The sequence below is a fragment of the Typopeltis vanoorti genome, chromosome 1, assembly GCF_054136105.1.
Source record: "Typopeltis vanoorti isolate ZY-2024b chromosome 1, IOZ_Tvanoo_1.0, whole genome shotgun sequence".
Taxonomy (NCBI): domain Eukaryota; kingdom Metazoa; phylum Arthropoda; class Arachnida; order Uropygi; family Thelyphonidae; genus Typopeltis; species Typopeltis vanoorti.
In genome coordinates, this window is record NC_143549.1 from 118,778,626 (window position 1) to 118,799,987 (window position 21,362).

General features: G+C 33.2%; 1 protein-coding gene across 1 annotated transcript in view; it reads right to left on the bottom strand.

Annotated features, from left to right (window-relative positions):
- LOC150110350 (uncharacterized) overlaps positions 1–21,362 on the bottom strand; it is a 163,440-nt gene that overhangs the window by 108,343 nt on the left and 33,735 nt on the right. The window contains exons 4-6 of the mRNA XM_090396379.1: positions 11,677–11,737; positions 1,322–1,357; positions 328–363 (exon numbers count right to left, since the gene is read on the bottom strand). Of these exons, the coding sequence (XP_090252505.1) occupies positions 328–363; positions 1,322–1,357; positions 11,677–11,737 (133 nt within the window). The remainder of the gene's footprint in view (positions 1–327; positions 364–1,321; positions 1,358–11,676; positions 11,738–21,362) is intronic.

Consider the following 21,362-nt stretch of genomic DNA (forward strand, 5'->3'; position numbering starts at 1 on the left):
AGTTTGAGGAATTCCATCTGGACAAGCAGTCCTATTGGCCACATTATTTTTTTTTCTTTTTTTCGGATGTTTCTGGTCAACTCTCAGAGGAAACATGCAGATCTGTACGTATGTAATGTAGAGAGATGTGATTTTCACTCCAAGACGATACCCTTATCTGAGAATAATGTTATTCTGGAACAATTAGGATATAAGGGAGGTGAATGAATGAAACGGCAGAAGTTGCCATGGCGAAGATCAAAGAAACAATATATAAATGAGCAGTTTTAATAATTTCTAAAATAAATTTTCATACACAATAAATAAAACAAACAGAGTAATATTTACCTAGAGGTTGTAGTTTTTCGTTTTGTACATTTGCTGCTAAATAAAAGAAAAAGAAACATCTAAATCGACTATTCTAATATTTTAAAATTATTTTTGATATTTATCTCACCAAATATAAACTCAGCTATTCTAAATTCAATTCCAAATCACTCAGAAATTTTAAAGCCGTTTAAATGATTCCGATCAGTGTTTCCCAATTGTCGGGTAACAAGAACTGATGGAGTAAAAGTGAAAATTGATATAATAAGAATCTTCTGGTCGATACGAACTAAAAAGAGCATACATTTATGATGCATGTGAGGAAGTACAGAATATGCCTTGGCGAAGGACCAGAAGAGTCGACTACAGTTTGAGCTCAAACAAGTTTAGAAGTTTTGCTTCCTTCTTAACGAGAAAGAACAATTTTAATTACGTCTGCTCCACAAAAAGTTTCATATATAATCGATTACAAATAGAGCACAACTTTCTTGAAGGCTGTGGTTCTTCGGTTTCTGCAATGGTTGTCAAACCAAAAAGAATATTTAAACAGAATATTCTTTTTATTTTAAAAACATTGATTTTAAGAAAAGAGCAAAATACATTCAGACATTTCCAACTCAATTCTAAGTCATCATTCCTGAATATACTATTTAGAAAGCAATTTGAAATAATTAAGATCACTGTGTTTCCAATGATTGGGTTCCGAGAATTAATTTAGAAAATGTTGAAAAATTATGTAACACGGATTTTCTGGTCCACATATGCAATTATTTGAAATGAAAAAAGTTGTCATTTGTCGATCATGTAAGGATGGAAAGAAGATGCTTCGGCAAAGGACCAGAAGACTCGAATGCAGTTCGAACTGAAACAAGTTCAGAAGTTTTGTTTCCTCTTTATACTTATTTTCATGATAGAAAAAATATAAATGAGCAATTTTAATTAGGTTGGCATAAAGTTTCAAATATAATAAGAAATATAGTTCTGTTATATTAATATAATAGTAATTACCACTTACTTCTATGTTGTGGTTTTTCCGTGTTATTTAGAGTGGCTGAAACAAAGAGAAAAAATATTTAAATAGAATATTCTCATATTTTATAAGATTTTTTGATTTTGAGAGAAGAAACAAACTAAATCAGATATTCCTTGTCCAAAATATACTATTTAGAAAGCGATTTTAAATAATTAAGATCACAGTATTCCCGTTCGTCTGGTCACAAACAAAAATTTGAAATATTACGCAACAAAGATCTTCTTTCATATATGCAATTCATTGAAATAGGTAGAATTGTCACTTGTGGATCATGTAAGGAGGAGAAGAAGATGTCCTGGAAAGGACAAAGTCTAGACTACAGTTTGACCTCAAACATGATGAGAAGGTTTACTTTCTCTTTTAAACTATTTCCTTTGTTTTTATTGCGAAATTTTAATTCCTGAATTTAAATTTCAAAAGGTTGAGTGTGGTAGAGAGAGAAAGAGAGAGTAATATTATAGTATTACTATTTAATTCCAAGTTGTGGTTTTTCCTTTTCTATAGTTGCTGTTAAACAAAGATAAAAACAAAAAACAAAAATAAAAATTTTATTTTAAAAAAATTATTGTAATATTTTGAAATGAATATTAACATGTAGGTCAGGAGAAAAAAAAATAAAGTTAGGTTGAAAGCTTGGAATTTTTTTACATTTCTACAAAAATATATTTGCCTTTTAATCTAACAATAAACTGAAATATTTCTTGGTCAATCCTGAGTAACTTTTCAGAAATGTGCTTATTTTAAAAGTGATTTTAAATTATTCCAATCACTGTTGCAACTGACGGGTCACAAGCAATGAAAGAGAAAAAAGGAATCATCATATAACAAGAACCTTCTGGTTCGAATGAACTTATCTGTTTTATGTTCGAGTTCTTAGCTTCTAAAGCACAGAAATATTTCAGAGATATTTTACTAAACATTCCGAGTATTATTGGCTTATATTAATCAGACTATGGGGTTGTAGTTGACGGGCCTTAAAATATCTTCCGAAAAATTGATATGATAGTACTCCCTTCCGTGATGTTTGATTCCAGAAGAGAGATGGTATAAGTTCGATACTGGTCTCCAACTAGATTAACTTTTTCTAGGCTTTTTTAAGTAGGTTCAAGTTTAATCATATTTTCCGCAGCTATGCAAACTTGTTTTTTTTTCTCCAGAGAACTCTCCCTACCGGCAATGGGGATGAAATAGTGACACCAAATTGCACTTCTTATCTATGTTATTCAATGGGTTTCAGAGCTTCGTATCCAGATTTAGCTCGACATCTATAGACGTCGTGGTCAGTTGTGGGGTTAAGCTCACCGCTTTGAAAATTGAACTATATATCTCTATTTCATGCTCTCACTCCAATATTTTTAAATTGTTGGCAGCCCTAAACTAAACTAAACTAAACTGCACTCGAACATTATTTGGGATTCCTGAATTTCTAAACATTAGCGGAAATCAGTTGAGAATTCCTCTAATTTCTAAATTGAAGTAAAAAAATGGACGGTATTGTTTCTAATCTCATTAATTTGTTCAATATGATCCAAAATGGTTTGCTGATCTCAGGGATTAATATTTGCTTTAAACACATTCACTTTATAGGTTTAATCATCATCATCATCATCATCATCATCATACGTATCAAGGATTTAGGCCTAGCATGGCCTGTTCCGGCCTTAGAAGTCATCGTTGAATCGTTTAAGAGGACGTCCTGGTTTTCTTTTTCCTAATGGCTTGAACTTTAAGGAGGCTTGTTTTTGTAATCTTTCTGTTTTCATTCTTTGAACGTGTTGCATCCATTTATGTTTATATTTTTTAATTTTTTCTATTACTGGTTCTTGGTTTAATTCTTTCATAATATTTTATTTATTTAATTTTAAATTACTGCCAACCGCGATGATCAAGAATCCAGATGATTATTTCAAGTGGAAAGATAAAATAAATCAGATTTTGTTATCTTGTCCAGTTTTACAATGTATACGTTTTGCACCCTGTTAACACAGAGAGAGAATAATAAAAGAGTTCAAACTAAAATCTCGTTTCTTTAAATTTTTTATTTTGCAAAAATAGTTCCTTTATTAGCAAAACGCTATCATATTTATATAAGTTTATTTTTAAATCATTAATTTAAATGCTGAAGAATAGCTAATATCTTTCGAAAATATTTCCTTACGAGATTATACAACCGTAATGAGCAATATGGTCGTATATTGCTCATTAAGTTACATTATACAATGAGCAATATGGTTGTATAATCACACATAAAAATATTTTTGCTTTAAAGATACAGAAGGGTAAATTTGTGAGTCTTATTAGTAAAATGTCCTGAGCAAACATATAACACTATCATAATTTACATTCTGCTGTAATCTCCTAAGCTATGCTATCTGCTTACTTGTCTTTTCAGTATCCATGTCTATTCCCTACCAAAGAAATACATCAATCCTTAAATTCATTAATTCATTTTGATGACTGTCCAGTCATTTTGTAGTTATTTCTTTCATGTATCAACACTTTATACTTTCATATATCAAAACAGCTCTTCAAACCTATCATATGAGCGTACCTGGTGTGAGGCAGTGGATGAGAATAAAGAATGCGCCTGTTGGCGTATTTTTTGAACAGCTGGAAGTTGTAGCGTTTGGAGAAAATGGTAAGATAGAATGAAAACGGAAGATGAGAGGCTCTGGACCCGTAAGTACACTGCTTGGTAACAAGTCAACGCGCACCAATCCATGGGCAAGGGACATCGTGCTGTGTAAAGAGTCACGTGATTGTAACACATAAATTGGAGGAATGTGATGTTTCCAACCCAGTGCATCTGAGTCCGGGCGAAATCACTCTGAAAAGGAAACTGCTAGAGTTTGAAACAGGCTCTATTGCAAGCAAATATCTGTTCGTCAAATTGTTGTCAAATTAGTCCATCCCAGGACAACAATAAATAATACCATACTGACATGGAAGTTAAGGGAATCAAGTGCAAGTCCTACCCTTCACACTCACCGAATGTGATCGTAAGATGCAACGAAGAATAGTATGAATAAACCGCCATTGGTAGTCCCACACGTTGAACAAGGTGTTCCAGACTTCAACTGGAACCAGAATCGGTGCAAAAACTTTCAGAATTGAGCTTCACAACATGTGTTTCCATGGTATGACAGCAATATGCAAGCACCATTACCCGAACCAACATGCAACGTCGTCTTCGTGATACAAAGAACGTTTACAGTGGAAGTGAAAGCTCGAAAGTTGTGTTGGGGGTAGCGATTAGTCACGCAACACCCACTACTGAGCAGATGGTGGGTATAGGTGGGGCAAGAGTCCGTTCAACGTCTCCTGCCAGAGTGCGTAACCCCAACTATGAAATTCGGAGGTGTCGGTGTGATGGTATGGTGCTGGTTTTTGGTCTCAGACTTCTGTGGTGCCATGGTATCTGAAGGACAATGCAATGCTTCCTACTTTGTGGTGTTTCTACATCACAAAGTAGGAACTGACCAATGACTCTTTCAGCAAGATAATGCACCGTGTCATAAGGATGCTTCTATAACTGCGTGGTTTGCGGACATGAACGTCACCACACTTGAGTGGCCTCCACAGAACTCACGATTCCAACCATATTGAGCATTTATGGAATGAACTGGAGCGTCAGATGAGGTCAAGGGACGGCCACATGTAGAAAGAATGCCTCGTAGGATTTCTGCAGTCATCGCAGTGAAAGATGGTCTTACATCTTATTACGTTTGGCGCTATTGCTATTTGTTCCTCATACTAAAGTGTCCATGAACTTATTTCCAACCAGTGTATGTCGACCCGTAACATCACGTGGTTTTACAGGCTGAAAGCGCGAACAGTATTATTTTAAGGTTGGGCGACTGCTATACTATGACTTGTACAGATGAGGACTTCTGTCTCGAATAGGAAGCCAGGAAAATACAGGGCAGTTTTGTTCGCAGTGTGTTTCCTTGGAACGTTCGGATTTAAGTAACGAATGGCTATAAAATCAAGGATTAGAATCATAGGATATGGAGTTTGAAGAAGTATGGGATTTGGTAATCTCTACATTCCGTTCATTCTTCTGATATTCTAAAATAGAACTTTGGTCATTCGTACAGCTGGTTAGTACATCTCCACGTTCACATTCTTATAAAAGTGAAAAATTGTAATTAATTATATTTGAACCTAAATCATTAAACCGAACTCTGAAGTAATTAGCTCCTGTTTAGCAGTTACAAGACATCTCTTGTAATCATTGCGTTCTGTCGACAATCTATCTGTCAATTTCTATCTAACTGATGCAGTATTAATTATTAGCTGTTTGAAAGTATTAGTCAGCAGATGCTTCTTATGTGAAATACTACCAGAGAAGTTGCTGAAATCAAAATATATTTCATGATAGCCATGAAATTAGTATATTTTCTCTTGACCTTATAAAATTTAAGCAGATTTATGCAAATGATTGTTTCTTTGAAAATATGCACTCCTTCCACAAATCTTCCGTGTGAATGATATCGAGATATGATTCCTAATTAATTTTCTTTTACTTTGTTTATGTTACAGTGGAAAATTAGAAGGCATTATTTCTAATCTTAGTGATTTGGTGAATACGATTAAAAGTGAATTGCCGGAATATAATCTCAGGAATTCCTTGAATATAATCAACAGCAGATTGATGAATCTTGATATCTTTTTAATACTAAACGGACCATCGTATGGTACGCAGTAAAATCCAAATAAACTGCCAAAAAGAAAGAAGGAAATGTTTCGGAGATCAAAGCAAGACATAGATGTACACAAACTCAACATTAAAAAAGATATATTCCAACACGAACTAAACAATTGATTTAAACATCTTATTGTAGATGACAATGCTGATCTATCATAAAGTAATGCCTTTATTACCCAAATCCTTTTACAATGCTCACTTGAAATACCTGGTACTACAGAACAGAAACAAGACAAAATCTCTGAAGAAACAAAACAGCTTATGAAGAGACGAAAAGAAATAAAACAATCAATTGACCTATAGAATAAATTTGAATACATTAAATTGTGAAAAACGATCAGAAAACGTATCACAGAATAAGGAAATTCAATTGTTAATTCATACAACAAACAATTGAAAACAACCGTAGTCTAAAAAAAGCCAAACAGCAATTGATGAACAAACAATGGTTGCAGTCAAACTGCAAGACGGGACCATCACTAGAGATAAATATCCTATAGAAAAAATGGTTGAAGAATTTTACTCAGTATTATATCAAGATGATGAATTAAATGAAGAAAAGACAACTACGATACAGCTGAAGTACCACAGATTTTCCCAGAAGTTATGTGGAGCATCCAAAGCTTGCAAAATGGGAAGACTGCAGGTGAGGATGGAATTATAGCTGAACTTCTAAAAACAGATGGAGAAATAATCTACAAACTCTTAGCAAAACTATTTACATTATGCCTGAAGAAAACTTATGCACCACCAACATGGAAGAAGGCTACCCTAATTCTGCTACACAAAAAAGGAGAGATAGAAGACTTGACGAACTACCGACCTATCAGTGTACTATCAGTGGTTTACAAAGTGTTTACAAAAGTCTTAGCTCATAGACTTTGTGCGACTCCAGACCTATCCACACCCAAAAGAACAGGCACGCTTTCGAGGGGGCTTTAATACAATGGACCATATTCAAGTTGTACAGCAGATTATTGAACGGTGTAATGAATATCAATTACCACTATGCTTTGGTGTCATTGACTATGAGAAAGCCCTTGATTCATTTGAAACTTGTGCAATACTTAAAGCATTACTAAACCAACAAGTGGAGGAGCCATACATCAGCACCATCAAATCAGCATACACCAATGCCACAGCGGCAATTCATTTCAATGAAAACATCGCTATTGTGGGAATACAGACAGGTATAAGACAGGGGACACAATATCTCCAAAATTATTCATAGCGTGCCTAGAAGAAATATTCAAACGTCCTGATTGGAAAGGAAAAGGTCTGAAGATAAATGGAAGATATTTAAGCCATTTACGCATTGCAGATGATATAGTTATCTTTACTTCAATTGCGCATGAATTGAAGATTGGTATCCATGAACTCCAAATTGCTAGAAAACAGCTGGCCTAAAAATAAACGTAAAGTTGACCCAAGTTGTGTTCAATAGCTATGTTCAACCGGAAATAATAAAAATCAATAATGATGAAACAAGTAGATCATTACATATACTTCGGACAACAGATATAAATGGAACAAAATATCATGGACGAAATTAAAAGGCGCACGATTCATGGGTGGAAAGCATTTGGAAAAGTACATTCAATATTCAAAAGCCAACTACCATTATGTCTGAAAAGAAAATTTTTTAACCAGTGTATTCTTCCTATACTGACATATGGCTGTGAAAAATGGACACTGAAAGCAACGGAAATTCAAAAATTAAGAACAACACAATTTAGTATGAAAATAATTATGCTTGGTATCATAAGATTGGATCACAAAAGGAATACACGAATAAGAAATCAAACCAAAGTCTCTGACATTATTGAAAGAGTGAAACATCTGAAGTGGCAATGGGCTGGACATATTGCTCGAAGACAAAATCAAAGATGGACAAAAGAAGTACTGGATTGGATACCACGAGAGAAAAAACGACAAAGATGCCGACCTATATCACGGTGGATTGATGATATCATCAGTGTGGAGTTATAGCAATGGACAGACAGCTTTGGACTAATCTTGGAAAGGCTTTCATCCAGCAGTGGATCGACAATGGCTGATAAAGATGATGACTACTAAACGCAATATAATCTACACCACTAACATTATGAATTGTCATAAGGTGAGAGGTGTGTATATGTATATTATTTGCATATATAAAAAATATGCATATTACATAAAATCTGTTTTTTTTTTCAGCAGAATTTCCTCTTCTACTTCTTTTTCCTTATGCGAATCCCACCAAAGTAGGGCTGTAAGTCTATAATACATTTAATATTGCTATACGGTGGGATGAATGAGGTTAAATACTCTTGATTTTAAAACCAAAGATTGACCTTTTATTTTCAGACTAACAGTAAGCAGCGTGATAATTACAGCCTGTTAATGAAATTCATCTACCACCTAAAGATATCCACTCATATCCACCCTCATGTTAGAATCGAAACTCGGAATGATTGGAGAATGAATATGCTAACCACTTGGACAACCTCTCTGATTATTGTTCATATACCTACGTACGGATACTAATTTAATTTTGTTGCAGCCGCAGTTGCATCATTCAGAATTGTCCCTATAGGTTATCAGCGGTTGCATTCAATTCCTTTATATTTTATTATTTTTTAACGTGTCAATGAAAACGTATAGGAATACTCTTAACAATTCCGATTAATCATTTTTCAAAGTTTGCTATTTTTTCTGTTATATCTACATCCGATTTATGATAGCCATGAATATCTTTTTCTTAGGATGTATTTCTTTCGGGGCTTGATTATTCATTAAGTTGACTAATAACAATTGACATTTTTTGTGAAATTTACTTCTGTAGATAAATACAGTTTTAAAATTAGGATAAATTATGTGAGATGTATATTCATCACTGTTACTCACTTTTGAATACTGTCATTCATATACATAATCCCTTCCACTTTACGTATTAATTCATTATTCTACCTTCATAATTAGCTTTATTTGCAGTTTCATCTCTGATGATTTCTAGTTACCATTTCTACTTTGTCTGAATTTTCCCCTCAAAGGGCGTATAATCACTTTTACATAGAGATTCTAAGTAATTAATATGGTCATCACTAATATGATCTGATACTATTATGAAATTTAAAATCCTATCCCTGTCTAGTAGATTCAGTGCATTTTTTCAGGTAACTATACGAATACTTCTGAAGTTACTCCAGAAATTTACTGTCTATCACAGCTTTTCATACTTTAGTAAATCTCACATATTAAAATCTTCCCATTAACAACTGTTGGCTTTTCCTCATCTCTTTGAATATTTCATCTGAATATATGAATATATCATTAGATGAATATATGATATAATAATAATAATAATAATAATAATAATATATTTTTTTTTACATTTTATTATGTCTCAGTATAAGTTACATACAATAATAATAATTACAGTATTTACAATAAGGATTATACAGAATTTTTTTTTTTTATGTCTCAGATGAATTGCATACATAGTTGCTGTAGTAATTATATGTATATAATATTTATAACGCATTACAAGTGTGTATAACAGATACTTGCAAGTTAGTAATTTTCTTCCTCGAAGCTTAGCAGAGCTTATCTGAGGAAGATAATAGATGACAGAGGGTGGTGGTTTCATGGTTGTGTTCCTGTAGTGGTCACAAGCCAGGTGTTGATTTTACTGTTTGTTGGTACGTGCTTGAAAGACTTCGACTGCTATTACAGTTTAACTTTTTTTTTGTTGTGAAAATAGGGTTGGATTTAGACATGGTGTGTTTGTTTCTTTGTGTTCTTGTAGTGGTAGTTTTTTGAGAGGGGGGGGGGTTATCGTAGGTTTGTGTGTGTGTGTATGTGTGGTGGGGGAGAGAGAAACAGGAATTGCTCTAATTTTCATTCTTGCTATAATATTTATATAGTGCCTGTTTCAGCTCTCTGTATGTTCCTAGGTTTCTGTTGTCGAACGGCAGTTTGTTTATCATGTCAGGTACGTAGAAGTTTCGGGTGGCTTTTGCTGTAGTGATTGTTGTACTTATATGTTATGTAGTTTGTTGATTGTGGTCTTGTTATTTGATATGTTGTTCTGGTTACTCTATATGTTGGGCTGTAGTAGTGTTTTAACATGACTGTGTAGTGGTGTAATTGTTTCACCTTAAATATTTTGTGTTTTGTCCATGCTTCCTGCATAAGAGTGGGTTGTTCCCAGAATATCAGTTTTATCATTTTATCTTGCAACCATTGTAGCCTGTTAAGTCTGTAGTCTGTGCAGAATGCGTATGATGTGATTGCATATCTTAAAATGTTTTCACATAATGCTTTATAGATTAGTATTTTTATGTGGTTTGGGGCAATGTCTTTTAATCTGTATAGTTTGCTAGCTATTATCCTAAGCTTGGTATGTAGGTAGTTTGTATGGCTATTCCAACTTTGATCTGCATCGAAGTGAAGTCCAAGGTAGCGTGTTGTTTTCACCTGTGTGATGGTTGTGATTTTAGGTTCTGCACTTTGTGTATAGGAGGATGAATGTTTGATAGTGAGATATTTAGTTTCTATGGGCAAGGTTTGGGGGTTTTTGAATATCATTAGCTTTGTTTTTCCAGGGTTTATATATATGCCGTTTTCGGTTAACCAGTTAGTGATTTGATTGATGTCGTGTTGCATATTTTTGTAAGCGATATTTGCATTGTTGTGAATGGATACTATGGCCGTGTCGTCTGCATACTGGAAGATTTTACTTTTTAGGGGGAGTTGGCTTCTGTCGTGTGTGTCTATGTTAAATAGAATGGGAGATAGGACAGCTCCTTGCGGTACTCCACAGGTTACATGTACCTCTTTGCTGTGTGCTGATCCTATACGTGTAATAATAATAATAATAATAATAATAATAATAATAATAATAATAATAATATTAATAATAATAATAATAATAATAATATTAATAATAAATTATCTCTTTGAATATTTTCACTGCTTCTTTAACTAAGGTAATAAATATCTATTCTGAACTGCTATGGACTCCATGTCGTCTCGCATTGGTGTTCCGAATAGGAGTTGAGTATGTTATTGATCTCTGAGGGTTAGGCTTCCTGAAATCCAATAATAAAAGCCCCTCCTTTTTTTTCCATATTCAATCTCTTCTGCCAACATTTTAATCGTCATAATGAACGTTAACATCAAGAACGACCTCAATTCCCAAGATTCATAAATTTTAACAATGCTGGACTTTATTTCTCCGGTTGATTTGTTCTTTAACATTCCTGCATTGGTGTATAACAATGTGATATTCAAAATAAGTTGTGAATTCTATCCATTAAAGTTAAGGATTTCATGCATAGGATTCGTATATAAACCTATAATTGTTATATAGTTACTTGGTTATAGGCTATGCCAAAGAGAAAGAGAAAGGACTGATATTTAAGAGAAAGAATTTGTAAAATTATGAACTGTGATTTGCACCTATTTGTTTCTCATATCTGCAAAAACACTAATCTGAATTTTGCTTTACAACAAAATCACACTTAATTATATGAATATTTTATTATTATAATGATTGTCATCACCTTTGCTGAAATATCATTTGAATGTTTCTGCAAAGATATTGTAATTTTTATTCACGTTTTTAAACTGAAAGTAAAACGCATACCATTTAGATTGTCTATTGCTATTATTCCTCCTTGCGGAACTTTGAACTTGAATGTTATCTGCTAAAGAAAACAACAGACACTTGAGAAAAATCTTAAAAACGATTTCCAATATATAAACATCATGAAAATGTCTTTTGCAATCACAAGAGAAAGCTGATAAATTCGATATTTTTTTAAATTCACAAAAATGAATACTTATACACAAAAATGATTAATTCGTAAAGTTTAATAAAACGTGATAGCTTCATTTCGATGAAGCCGTTTCGGATAAAATTAATTCGATAGTGTAAATACATAAAAATTGTGTTTTATGTTGCATAAGTTCCAGCATTTTATACTATTCACTAACGCTATTACAATTTATAATACAATATATGACAATAAATGTAATGTAACAATATATTACATTTATTAACTTTGAGAAAGCATTTGATAAAGTTAAAAGAAGTATTTTCTTTAACGTATTAAAAGAAAGACAAATACGAAATAATATTCTAAAAGCTATCATAAGTATATATAAAAATAACTAAATACAAATAAGATTAAAACGATGGCCTTTAAACCACAAGATCCAATAAGAACTACATAATAATAGATAATAAGATTTTAGAAACAGGCGAATTCATTTAACTACCTAGGATGTGTGATTACATATGAAAACGAAAAAGATATAAACCTAAAAATTGCGAAATATTTAAAAATAACAGGTGCAATTAACTTTATATTTAAACCTAACCTAGTTCAAAAAACTAACCTAGTTCAAAAAACTAACCAGACTAAAAGTATACAATACATTAGCCCTACGAGTCCTATTGTACGGAAGTGAAATCTGGACAATAAAACAAAACCAAACGAAGATTAATAACAGCTGAAATGAAATTTATGAGAAAAACTGCAAAATATACTCTATTCGATAACAATAGAAATGAACAGGAATCAGTAATAGAAAAAATTCAAAAATAGAAACATAAATGGATGGAACACGTTGAAAGAATGAAAACAGAAAGATTACCAAAACAAGCCTTAATGTACAAACCATTAAGAAAAGGAAAACCAGGACATCCTCTAAAGAGATTCAACGACGACTTCCAAGGCTGCAGCAGGCCACTATAGAAATAAATACTTGAAAAGCATGATGAAGATGATGATGATTAACACTATTACAGGTACACTGCCTACTTTCCGGTACACTTAGTGTGAAACCTAGCAATTTTATGGAACCAACGTAAGTCATATACTACAAATCCAGGAAAACTATGTTATTGTGCTACGAATCACGCTACACCCTATACCGAGAAGATGGGCGGGTGTAGTTGTGTTGGATATACGGATGTCTCGTACAAGAGTATGTAACTCCAGTTATGAATGTAGTGTGATGATATGGTTCTGCTTTTCCTGTTTTGGCCTTGGAGCTCTGTTTGTGGTTCGACGAATATTGAACCCCGAGATGTAATTGAACGTTCTAGACAATGCATTTGTTCCTATTTTATGGCGATTTTAGAGGGTACAGTCAGTTGTTTCTGTATCATAAGGCTGCTGCTGCAACTGCGTTGTTTGTGGACATTAACGTCATCACACTTGAGTGTGCTTCTTAAATTATTCCAACATTAACATGATAACAGAAAAGATAATAAGAAGAGTGAAGGAGAATTTATTGAGCTGTTCCTAAACAAGTTTCTGAAACCTGATCTCAACCCTATCGAACATCTGTAGGATGAACTCGATCGTCGGGTGAAGTCTGGGCGAAGTCCTCCCCATAACGGTCCAGGATCTCATTACATGCCCACAGGAAGGATGGCCCAAAATCCCCATTGAACGCTATCGTACGCTTATGAATACTATGCAGCGTACGATTACCACAGTCATCGTAGCGAAAAGAAGTCCTACATTTTGTTGAGGTGGGTGTCATGGCTGTTTGTTCCTCATACTGTCCGTTGACATCTTTTCAAGAAATGTGTATACGCTTTTTATTGGCTCGGTGAATTAGTTGTGGGCTACCATTGGTAGAATTAATGAAATGTGACATTGATACCTGAGTACCTGGAATGGACTCTAAAGGGTGTAGCATCTTCAACAATGACAAAAGAGATAGAAGAGGTGGGGGATAATAATAATGATATCATGAGGCCAGTTAGGATATAATCTCATGAAAGCAATAATGGTAATAATGTTCCATGGAGCTGGAAGTTTCAGGTTATCTGATGTGAATCAAAAGTAACAAAATGAAAAATTGGCGACTTTTGCTATAGGCCTAGCCGTTTCAGATAACGTAATTCATCGCCAAATTACCTTTATGGGTATTAAAAATATAATAAATATTGATGAAATAAATTATTTTAACATTAATTTGATAGTAGAAAAAATAATAAGAAGAATGAAGGAGAATTTATTGAGCTGCCTAGACAAGTTTCTGAAACCCAAGTGAAAGAAGGAACTCGAGGTCAAAGAATAGTAGAGTTGATCATTGCATCAGAAGAGATCTCATTTACATGTGACGTTTTCACTAGCTGGTGACAGCGATTATACAGAACTCAGCTGGGAAGTAGCAAACCACAGATATTCCAGTTAAGGAAAGCTATGTTCAACTACAAATCTGAAATTATGACAAACTCGAACGAGTACAGTGGTCTGTACAGCGTAATACCCTTTACTGAACGAAAATGAGCTTTGAAGACCTGCTTAATGATGCAGTTTTTGAATGTATCACTAGAATTCGGAAAACATGTACAGTAGAGGTGATATCGATGTCAACCTTGTAGCAGGAGATACGTAGATTGAGAATATGAAAGACAGGAATTATGAAATATATAAAACTGAAGCCAGTAAAGTTACTAGTGGTATAGGGAAAGAGAACTCGGTGAATGAAAAGTAACTGACTGCTCAGGTTAAAGATTGCTCACTTTGCTAAAATCTATTAATTTGATATATACATCATAAGGTAAAGTGCTTCAACAACGCCCGTTGAAGAGATGAAGGTGAATTAGAAAGTGGTTTAGACTGTTACATAATCTGTGTAGGAATTTTGCAATAAAAGTAAAAGGGGGAAATCATCAGGTATGATAAAGGAATGCTCAGATTAACGGAAAAGGCTTCTCACCCAGTTGGAAATTATGTGGGAGATCTCCTGTGCAGAAACACAGCCCAGGAGATCTCCCACAGGAAAGGAAACAATGTTTGATTATTTTTTGTACAAGGGTGATGAGAAAATTGATTTGTTTAATTACCGACATGCTATTATCCCTGGAGTGATTGCGAGAATTTTAGAAAAAATGGTGAGAACTCGCATACAAAAATCAGTTGATATATATATTATAGGTCCGGTTCGAAGGTAAAGAAACCTTTACAAAAAAAAAAAAGGGTGTAATGTTTTAATAATTTGCTGAAAGAGAATAAATATACTATGATAACTTGGGACTTTGCTAAGGCATACTACACGAAAGTCTGTTGCATAAATTAGAAGAAATAGGATTAGATTATAAATATTGTTAGCTTTGATAAAATGGTGGCTGAAGAGAATACTTATAAGAAAGTATGTGTGTGTGTGAATAACTTCCTCGTTTTCTTCTGTAGTCCATTTTTTACTTTTGCTTTCTTTCAATTGCTTCTTGTGGTCTCTCTGCCACCAGCAACAACAACATCTCCAATAATAATAATAATAATAATAATAATAATAATAATAATAATAATAATAATAATAATAATATTTATTTATTTATTTATTATTTTATTTAAAATTGTTTTCATTTACAACAGAACTCCACAAGCAATGTGTACATTATTATTATTACAACTGATGTTAAAATTAACGAATAATCCTAATACTATCATCTTTTAGAAGTATTACATAATAATAAGCAGAATAATATTAACAGCTTAAGTAATTAATGTTGATTATGTCAGCATAATTCAAAGCTATTTGTTTAGCTCACGGGTCGCCAAACGTCTTTGACCGTCGACCGCTTCAAGAGTTTCTTGATTTTTTATCGACCCCCTCTATTTTATTATTACGTAATTATAATAGGACAAGCAACAGAGATGCTTATGCGAGTTTTTAGATTATTTTATATTTACAGTGTTTATTGTATTTATAATATAGTTTATATTATTATATTGGCTTAATGTCAAAGGGATACCTTTTTGACGTCCTTAACATTACATATTTGATAGGACTGATAAATAAATAATTTAATTAACAAAATAACAATAATATAATCTTCATTATGTATATGAAAATAAGACTTGGATTAACTTAGTATAGAATTTACTAACATTGTCAATGTGAAGGGTGTGCTTCGTGACTCTTGACAAGATTAGCCATGCTGGGTTCAAAATTAATAAGTTTCAGCCTTAAATCGCCATGGAAATCTATATCTAGTTTATTTCTTTGTTTTGTTAAAATGGAATTAACATGACTAAAACCAGATTCAACCATGTACGAGCTTGGAAATGTACCACTTAAAACAGTTTTGGATATTTTTCTACAACATTTATATTCGTACAAAACTAACTTAAAGTCCTATTTTTAAATAGCATCTTAACTTCAAGATCAACTGACAATTCAGTAAGTTCATCTTGTAAGTTACATTCGATATTTTCAATATCTGCAGAAAATGTCGTGATAACCCAATCTGGAATGTGTATGTTTTCAAAATCTGCAAAGCGAAATTTAAAATCATCGCTCAAATTTTGAAGATGTTTTGTGTATATTTCTAAGTCTTCATCTTTTACTTCCAACTGCTTAGATTCGAAAAGTACTGAAAATCTTTTCGTAACAATGATGATTTAAATAAGGCTAATTTAGCTTGGAAGCCTAAAAGAATCGTCCGAACTTGAATAATCGTGACATCTTTACCTTGTAGACGGGTCTGTACGTCATTAAATTTTGAAAATAAATCCGCCAAATAGGAAATATGATTCTTATTTCTCTTCAGTTCATCACTCAAAAACAAATTAACATCTGTAAGAAACTCTAGGGTTGAGTCGAACAACTAAACAAATCTTTGTAGACTTGCACCTCTAGACAACCATCTTACTTTAGTATGCAAGAGTAATTGGTTTGATACTTCATCATTTATTTCAAACAATCGCGGTTTAAGAGGATGAGCTCCAATTTGATTAATAGATTTAATACACACTCTTAGAGTATCATGCAGTTCGTAACTAAGAGTTTTTGCCACCAAATGGTTTCGGTGCAATACTTTGAACTTTTTCTTTCATAAAGGCAGTGAAACCTCGATAACGGCTCACCATTGCAGGTGCGCCATCTGTGGCTACTGCTGTTATATTAGTAAATGGAATATCATACTTATTTAAATATTCCTCCAATCGCTGAAAAATTGTCAACCCCATTCCATCACTTTCAAGATATTTTGCAAATAAAAATTCGTCAATAATTTGATGTTTGGTTTTACTATAATATCTTACATAAGCCATAAGAATAGGAGTATTGAATGTAGATTCATCAAGTTGCATGGAGAACTTACTATTTTTGAGTTCTTATACTACAGTTTTTTCTACATTTTCAGCCATTTCACCAATACGTCTTTTCACGGTATTCCCACTCAATAGTAAGCATTTTAAAACAGGGCCAGAATCTTTTTTCATTATGGTTTCAATTACTTCTTTGTTTGCGGGTATAACAATGCCCTCTGCATTCGTATATGTTTTCCTTTTTGCTATATTAAAAGAAATATTGTAGGAGGCTGTTAATCCTTATTTATTGTCAACTTCGACAGGTGCTATCATAAATGATTTTATAGTTGGTCGATGTGTGTATTTATCTTTCAGTTCTTTAAAAAAGTCAAGATCTTTATCTTTCTTATCGGGATGGAGTCTTTGAAGATGATCTTTCATTTTTTGCTGGTTTTATTGCATCGTTACTAAACATTTTTTACAAAGAAGACACATAGGTCTCGTTTCGTTTCTTAATGAAACAATAAACCCAAGTTTCAAATAGTCTAACGAATATTGTCTGCATTTCTTTTTAAAATCTGAAGCTACCATTGTGGCTACTGGGGTTGTAACAAAATAATTAAAATTGAACTCAGTAAGCAAAAGTAATAAGTCTAAATAATATACCTACTCACATATTTCTATAGCATGTACAAAACTACCAGCCCTGCTCAACTCTCCAACATAGAGAAGTTTAGTTCGTGAATAAATAACGATTGAATTATAATATGTATATTGATGAAGTTTAGAACATTAACGCTCACTTGTACGTCGATACGCAAAAATGAGACTGGGATCGAATATGTGTAAGTATAAGTAAATAAGCAATCGCGCACGTGTTGCAATCTCGCTCCTGCCGCGCCGGCCGGGAGGGAACCTCTCACATCCGTTTATTGGTAAATAAGTCATTTTAGCCTACTACATTGGCATCCGTAACTATTTTCATGACCTTGCTCCATCTTACAGGTTCTATTCATGTCACTGTTCCCATGATTCACTCTTAATTGCATTGTCATTCACGATGGAGGTAATCCAAGTTAACCGAATTAAATATTACCCGTACAATGATGTCTTATATTTTTCTATCGAGCCCCAATCGACTCCTGAGCCCGAATTGACCCTATCAATGTTATATCGACCCCTGGGGTGGATATTGACCACTTTGGCGAACCACTGGTTTAGCTTATGTGAAGATCTTTGTAGGCCATTTAGTTAATTTTTTTAAACTGTAATAACATTTTGTTTATAATCATAAACATATATATAATAAAGCATACTATTACATTTTCTGTTCAGTACAAAGTACAAAATGTAGAGTATGATTTTTTAAATGTAAATGTACATAATTTTTTTTTCAACATCAATCATAGCTTATTATTATACAGCCTATTTACATATACACATTTTTATATCAGTATCTTCATTAATATTACTGAATGTTTTGTTACATAATTTGCAGTCTTTGATTATGAGGATTACGTGTGGGTGAGTGAAGCGAATTAGTCCAACCTACTTCGAAGCTTGGGTTAGCTTTTATGAAGAAAGAGAGTGGGATTTAGCCTTCACTATTCATGTTGTTGTTGTTGTTACTGTTTTTGTATGGGACGTAGTCATTGTATGCTGGTGATTTGTGATGTGTATATTATTGTTAATGGTATATTAACTTTCTTGGTATATTTTCCAGAGTTCGTGTTTTAATGTTCTGTAGTCGTCTATGTGTTTCAAATTTCTCGGTCGGTTATTGAGTTGCGTGGGTATCTGATGTGATCTCACAAAAAGAACCGTATGAATTGTTGAAGGGTGTAGAGATGCAAATAGTTGTTGTAGGTCGTGTTATACGATATGTGTCTCTGTTGTTTCGATAGGTGATGTTGAAGTAATTCCTTATTAGTGTTATGTAGTGTTTCAGATTTTTTATGCTCAAGATTCTGTGTATCCCCGTGTGCTGGTCGGATATTAGTTGTTGCGTATAAATTGTCCAAATCACTGTTAACACAATTTTCCTATGTATTATTTCCCATTTTGTTAGTTGTTTGTTTGATGTGTTTGCATAGACTGTTATACCGTAGGATTTTTTAACGATACTTGTGACATAATGATTAGAAATATATACAAATTAGCACAAGAATAATGTTTCATTTGCCAAATATTTCGGTCTGAATATTACAGACCATCTTCAGTGGCTACAAAGGAATAGTTTTTAAAAAACAAAGTGGAATACCAACAATTGATCATTCATACATAGAACGAGCCGCGTGATGTCATATCGCTAAGTATTAGAAGAGTAAACATTTTTAAAACATAATTAAAGATATTAATTCAAAAATTCCTATAATGATCTTAAATAACATTAGACTGATAAAAATAATAATAATATTTTAATGTGTTATCCTGATTAAACTTTCCCAAATTTTTGATATAGATTCATTACGATTCATTACATTCATTACGATTCAAGTTAGAACGTTGAAGTAAGGCCTCTACACTTTCTTTAAATAAATGTTCAAATTTGTAGTGACATTGTGTAGAAGGAGAGAGTGTAGAGGCCTTACTTCAAAGTCCTAACTGGAATAATAATGACTGTATATCTATATCAAAAAATTGGGAGAGTTAATTATTGTTATTATTTTTTAATCAGTCTAATGTTATTTAAGATCATTATATGAATTTTTGAATTAATATCTTTAATTACGTTTTAAAAATGTTTACTCTTCTAATACTTAGTGATATGACATCACGCGGCTCGTTCTATGTATGAATGATCAATTGTTCTTATTCCACTTTGTTTTTTAAAAACTATTCTTATGTAGCCACTGAAGATGGTCTGTAATATTCAGACCGAAATATTTGGCAAATTAAACATTATTCTTGTGCTAACGTGTATATATTTATAATTGTTATACCGTATCTGAGTAGTGATTCGAAGACACCATGATATAGTTTTTTTTTTTTTTTATGTTAGATGGAATAATGTCATTTACTTGGAAGAGTTTTGCTCCGATGATCCGGAGTTTGGTATGTAGGTATCTGTGTCTTGTCCATTTAAGGTGGCAATCTATGTGGAGACCAAGGTATTTTGCATGTGTTACAGGTTGGATTTCGAGACATTGGTAGTTTTTTGTGTTGTCAATGCAGTGGTATGTGTGACAGTGTATCGATAGTGATGCGGGGCGCATGATTCCTGGGTTGTGTGTTATCAAAATCTGTGTTTTGGTGGCGTTGATTACAATTGCGTTTTGGTAGAACTATATTGTGATTTCATTTAGGTCTTGTTGTGCTTTGGAGAGAGCCGTGTTGATATCTGTGTGGATTGCTAGCAGTGCGGTGTCGTCTGCGTACAGAACTATTTGACTTCTTATGGTCATGTTATGAACATCTTTAATGTATATGTTGAATAGAGTGGGTGATAATATGACGCCTTGAGGGACAACGTGTTTTATCTGTATACCCCGGCTGTGACATGCACCTATTTTTGTTACTTTTGTTCTGTTTGAGAGGTAGTTCCTGAACCATGTATGCAGTGTTCCTCTTATACCTATTGAGTATAGTTTGGTGAGTAGTATGTCATGTTCAAGTGTATCAAATACTTTGGTTAAGTCAAACAGTATAAGGACGGCATACTTGTTTTTGTCGAGAGCTTTGTTTATTGCGTCAGCGATGTCTTCTAATAATGTGTTGGTGCTTTTTGTTTTCTGAAAGCCGTATTGGTTTTGTGAGATCATGTTGTACTTCTGACCATAGTTCTGTAGTCTGGTGTGTGTTATTTTTTCAAGAATTTGTGAAATTGCTGGTATGGTAGATATTGGTCTGTAGTTCTGAGTATCGTTTCTTTTACCGTGTTTGTAAATTGGCGTAATTATTGCAGTTCTTAGTTCTTGTTGTTGTAGAATAATGCCAGTGTCGAATATTATGTTCACGAGTCTCAAAAATATTGGATTTATTTGTTCAAGGTGTGTTAAAAGGTTTGAGAGTCTTACTTTGTCTATTACTGGAGTACTCTTTGATTTAGTTGTAAGAGTGCTTCTTTCAGTTCCTGTTTTGTTACGGGTAGAAAATGCATAGTTTGTTGTTGACTTCGTGTCAGAATTTTTTTATTGATCGTTGGTAGATTTTTTTTTTTTTTTTTTGAGTTATGTGATATTGATTGTGAAGGCATGCTTGATGGAGTCTGCTAGTTCCTGTTGGTTTGTATCCTGACCGAAACTTTTTTATGCAATAAAATCTTGTGCTGAAG